At 30.9% G+C, this 4,212-nt stretch overlaps 1 protein-coding gene across 1 annotated transcript; it reads right to left on the reverse strand.

The window, feature by feature from the left end:
• Window positions 1-1,360: 1,360 nt before the first annotated feature.
• On the reverse strand, window positions 1,361-3,538 carry AC631_05873 (fungal specific transcription factor domain-containing protein; the record flags this gene model as incomplete). The annotated part of the gene is made up of 1 exon (XM_015614702.1): window positions 1,361-3,538. The coding sequence occupies one exon, from the start codon at window positions 3,536-3,538 to the stop codon at window positions 1,361-1,363; it is 2,178 nt and encodes a 725-aa protein (XP_015464470.1).
• Between the last annotated feature and the right edge of the window lie 674 nt (window positions 3,539-4,212).

Genomic DNA, 4,212 nt, shown 5'->3' on the forward strand with positions numbered 1-4,212 from the left:
GTTTATCTTTTATTGCTTGTTTGAAATCTGCCAAATGCTTGTCTTTAACTGGATTGCAAGTTTTGTACGACAATGATGTTTTTGCAACTGTTAAATCTTCTTGGAAAAGGGACGTTACAAACTTAGGGCCTAAGAATGTGGACTTAAAAGCTTTAGACGGTGAGTTCAGCTATAATTGATTGGTTTCTTTTACATAGACTAAAACCATAAATAAAACTAAATGAAATGAATTGATAGTACTTTTACAGAGCAGAACCCCTCGTAGAAAAACAAAGTTTCTTGTGATATCTTCAGACTGAAACCACTTCTAAAATTGAACTGTTGAAGCTTGGCGTAGTATTTATATCATGTAAGGTAAATTCCTTGAAGGAGGCGTATAACATAAGAGTGATTCTTCAATGTTAAAGTTTTGATTTTCAAATTTTACAAAAAATTACAAAAGGAATTATAGGTTTCCCACAAATTTTAGAAAACAGAAACTGACTATACCCTTATCGTGTTTTGATATTTAGATTGCATTCCTTGGTTACTGGTATTTCGGATTCATGGCTAATGGAAAAAATTTGCGCGTAATGCGTCTTTAGGTGGTTGTCGTAGTAGTTATTAATAGATGATAGATTGTCTTTTCGTAGACTGGAACAGTCGATGATATTTACTAAATCCTTTTTGGTAAATCTATCGGAAATCGGGTTGATAATGTTTCCGTCGTGTGTTACAACACAAACCCCATCAATTTCAACAATAAGAATGCCATATACTTCCATTTTTGTCATAAAGAATGATGTTCTACTTTCAAAAATTTGCAAATTGTTTCAATTAATTTATAATATATCACAATTGTTTTCTAAATTCCTCAAAACAAGAAAATCAAAATTTCAGCTTTGAAGAAAAACTCCTACAGACATCGATTCCTCATAGTAAATAATCTACATGAGATGAATATCACACATTGAACCTCAATACATGAATTGTAAGCACGGTTCCAGTCTGATAATGTCACGCGAAAACTTTTCTATGGACTAATTGTTTTTTCGCAATGTCAAAGTTCCAGTCTGTACACACTTTGTCAGGGTTCCAGTAGCAAATCTCTTTACCTTCTTTTTGTACTGTATAGCGCATTAAGTAATTTTTTTGTTTATTTGTTTGGGGTTCAAAAGTAAACAAAACCACGATACCAGTTTTTGTATGGGTTTGTCGCGCTTCCACCCATTTGAAGGGTATATAAATAACTGCAAAATAATCTTGGTTATATACAAAAAAAAAATTTCTCTCTGATCAACGGAAATATATTGCTAATTTCATATATTTCCATGAATTAAAAAATTTAAATAAAATAATCAGTCGTCATCCTGCTTTCAGATTATTCGAAATTTTGCAAATTATAAAAGATATCGTCAAAATTAAAATCAAAGTTTCCACTGGGGTTTTGTAAATGATCCAAAAACTCCAGCCTAATGCCGAAATTTTCATCTGAGAAAGAAAAAGCCTTCAATGGTCTCGGATAGTTCTCCATATCTATCCAATGTTTAGGAATAATAGTATCACTGAACTCATACCTAAATCCTCCTTTATAATGACTTGAATCTGGTCCAATTACTCCAAAATTCGTGTTGGCTCTATAATACTTTATTAATGCACTCCTTAATATGTCATTTTCAACCCTCTGTTCTTCATTAATCAAATAACTCCCATTGAAGATATCAATATTGGAACATAAAATATCAGGCAACATGCTCTTAACTTGTTTTATACCATCCTCGCAAAGTGAAAAATACAATTCTGCCTGTGAAGAATCAATCCGAAAATAATCAACGCTCATATTTGATGAAAATCCAGTACCAAAAATCAGATTATATAGATACCTATGAGCTTTAACAATCTGTAATGAATAGCAATACCAAGATGATAATAATGATCCCAAAGATATACATAGAGACAAACAATCCAGTAAGATATTGAAAAAATAAAAACTACTGATACCTTTTTCATATTCATTTCCAGTAATATTACTCTCCGATCTCGAATATTTTACTCGAATAATAAATGACAACAATATAATGTTTATCCTTTGAATCGAGCTTTCAATACTTGGAATAACAATAAAGCTTACTAAACTATCGGAGAAAATAATGCCGTAGAAGTTCACAATTAGATCAAATATGATAATTGATAATGTCTTCTTCATAAAAACATGGCACATCCTTTTAGATTTTGCTTCTTCACAATGTAGAAACAATAAATAGATTATACACATTAAGCATGATTTTATGTCAAAATAAATCATCGTTTTAATACTTCTGGTCAAAGCGACATTGGGTATAATACCCAGTTTATCAACTTCTGAATTAATAGCCAATGGAGAATACAAGTACGAGGACTCAATTTCGGATATAATAACTAGAATGTCTTCCACACTAGATTTAACTCGGATATCTACCAATAACATAAGAATATCTTTTAGGGGGAATAATTGCAGCCAAAGTAATTCTAAAATATTCACTGAGTACTTCTCAAGATTTATATCCATTATATTGGTTGCATCATTAAAGAATGTAGGAAATTTAACGTCATATTGACTAGAATCAATAATAAAAAACCCACCAGATACACATGTTTCATGTATGTCCCAAATTATCAAAATGTACCATAGCTTACGGATCAAATGACAATAGTCCTTATAATCCTTAAAGTTAGAGATTAGAGTAGGCTCTCTATTGACTCCTAAAGATATGGCCAATTGAATTATTGACGCTAGCGAAAGCTCTGTATCATACTCATCCATTCCACCAGAGTTTTCAGGAGAATATCTAAGGTAGAATTTGTACACCATTTGAAGTTGAAGAACTTCGATAGTAGTTTTCCTGCTTGTAATGAAATAGCTGAGGCATTTTTTTGCTAGAATTATATGCTTATAAGACTTTAGTACTTCTTCTTCGTTTATCCACTGAGGTATTTTTCCATCAATAACACCCCTAAAACATTTTAAAGGTGATGCCTCATATTGAAAAGAAAAAGATAATCTCATCAATATCAACAAAATACCGATAACAGCAATATCAGTGTTCTTTTCAATTTTTATTTGCCATTTTGTAGTACTTGTTTCTTCTTCTCTCTTAAGTATTCTCCCAATATCCTTTTTGAATTGTAATTCGTCAATTATGGGCAATAAAGGATATATATTCGTAAAAAATATATTTATTAAATTCCAAGTTATTTCGTACAGAGGTAATGCATTATTAAGCTCTCTAGAAAACTCCTTTGATGAACAATTTTCTATGTCTGAAATTAGAGTTCTGCTTGAATAACTTTCTTCATCTAAATGAATGATGTGTTTCAAATCTTTTGGTAGTTGTCCACTTTGAGTTTTTTCTGAAAAGCTTTTCGAATTTACTTTTTGCAAATCAAAAAAATTTCTCAACACGTATTGTTCAAGTGAGGATAATATGGGATCTGATTTCATTATGCTTACCCATGTAAAGGGTCCATAATTCATTTGCATAGACTCTCTTACGTTAATTGAGGAATATTTTTCATACATATTAAAGTTTGGAATACTATGCATACCATTCTCATTTTTAATATTACTTGCAAACCTTCGACTTGATAACTTATTCTTTTGATAAGACCTCTGAATGATAGTTTCAATCAGATTACGTTCATTTTTTTGGGAATCTTTTATTCTCTTATTCTTCCTTATATTATCGTTTGATTCTTGGTATTCACATTTAACATTAGCACGCAAACATTCACGACACGGTATCTCTCTATTACATTTCTTCTTCCTCTTTCTACAAAATAGGCAGACCTTACTTGAACGATTCCTTGTTAATCGAGCTATACTTTTTGGACTATGCAGAAATACATTCAGCAGAAAACTGAGAAGGATTTTCAGAGGCAATTTGTAAATTGTCTTTATCTATCAAAAAAACACCCTGGCCCCTCTTCTTATTAGTAATAAAATTCAAAATTTATAACTTTTAATATTTATACTAGTAAAAATGAACCTTCTGTAAGTTTCACTTAAATAACTCAAAATATACAGATGAAACCTTATCCTATTCTATGTTAAACTACCGATTCTAAGTACTCTTTAAAGTTAAAGAACTTTCAGTAAATCATTTTTACTTCATTTTGATAAATTGAATGCGTCCTCTGTAAATGATCGTGGGCATAACCTTTTTTTTTTATCGTCCCACCAATCGGAGAATTCCA

The sequence above is a fragment of the Debaryomyces fabryi genome (genome assembly GCF_001447935.2).
Source record: "Debaryomyces fabryi strain CBS 789 chromosome Unknown contig00312, whole genome shotgun sequence".
Lineage (NCBI taxonomy): Eukaryota > Fungi > Ascomycota > Pichiomycetes > Serinales > Debaryomycetaceae > Debaryomyces > Debaryomyces fabryi.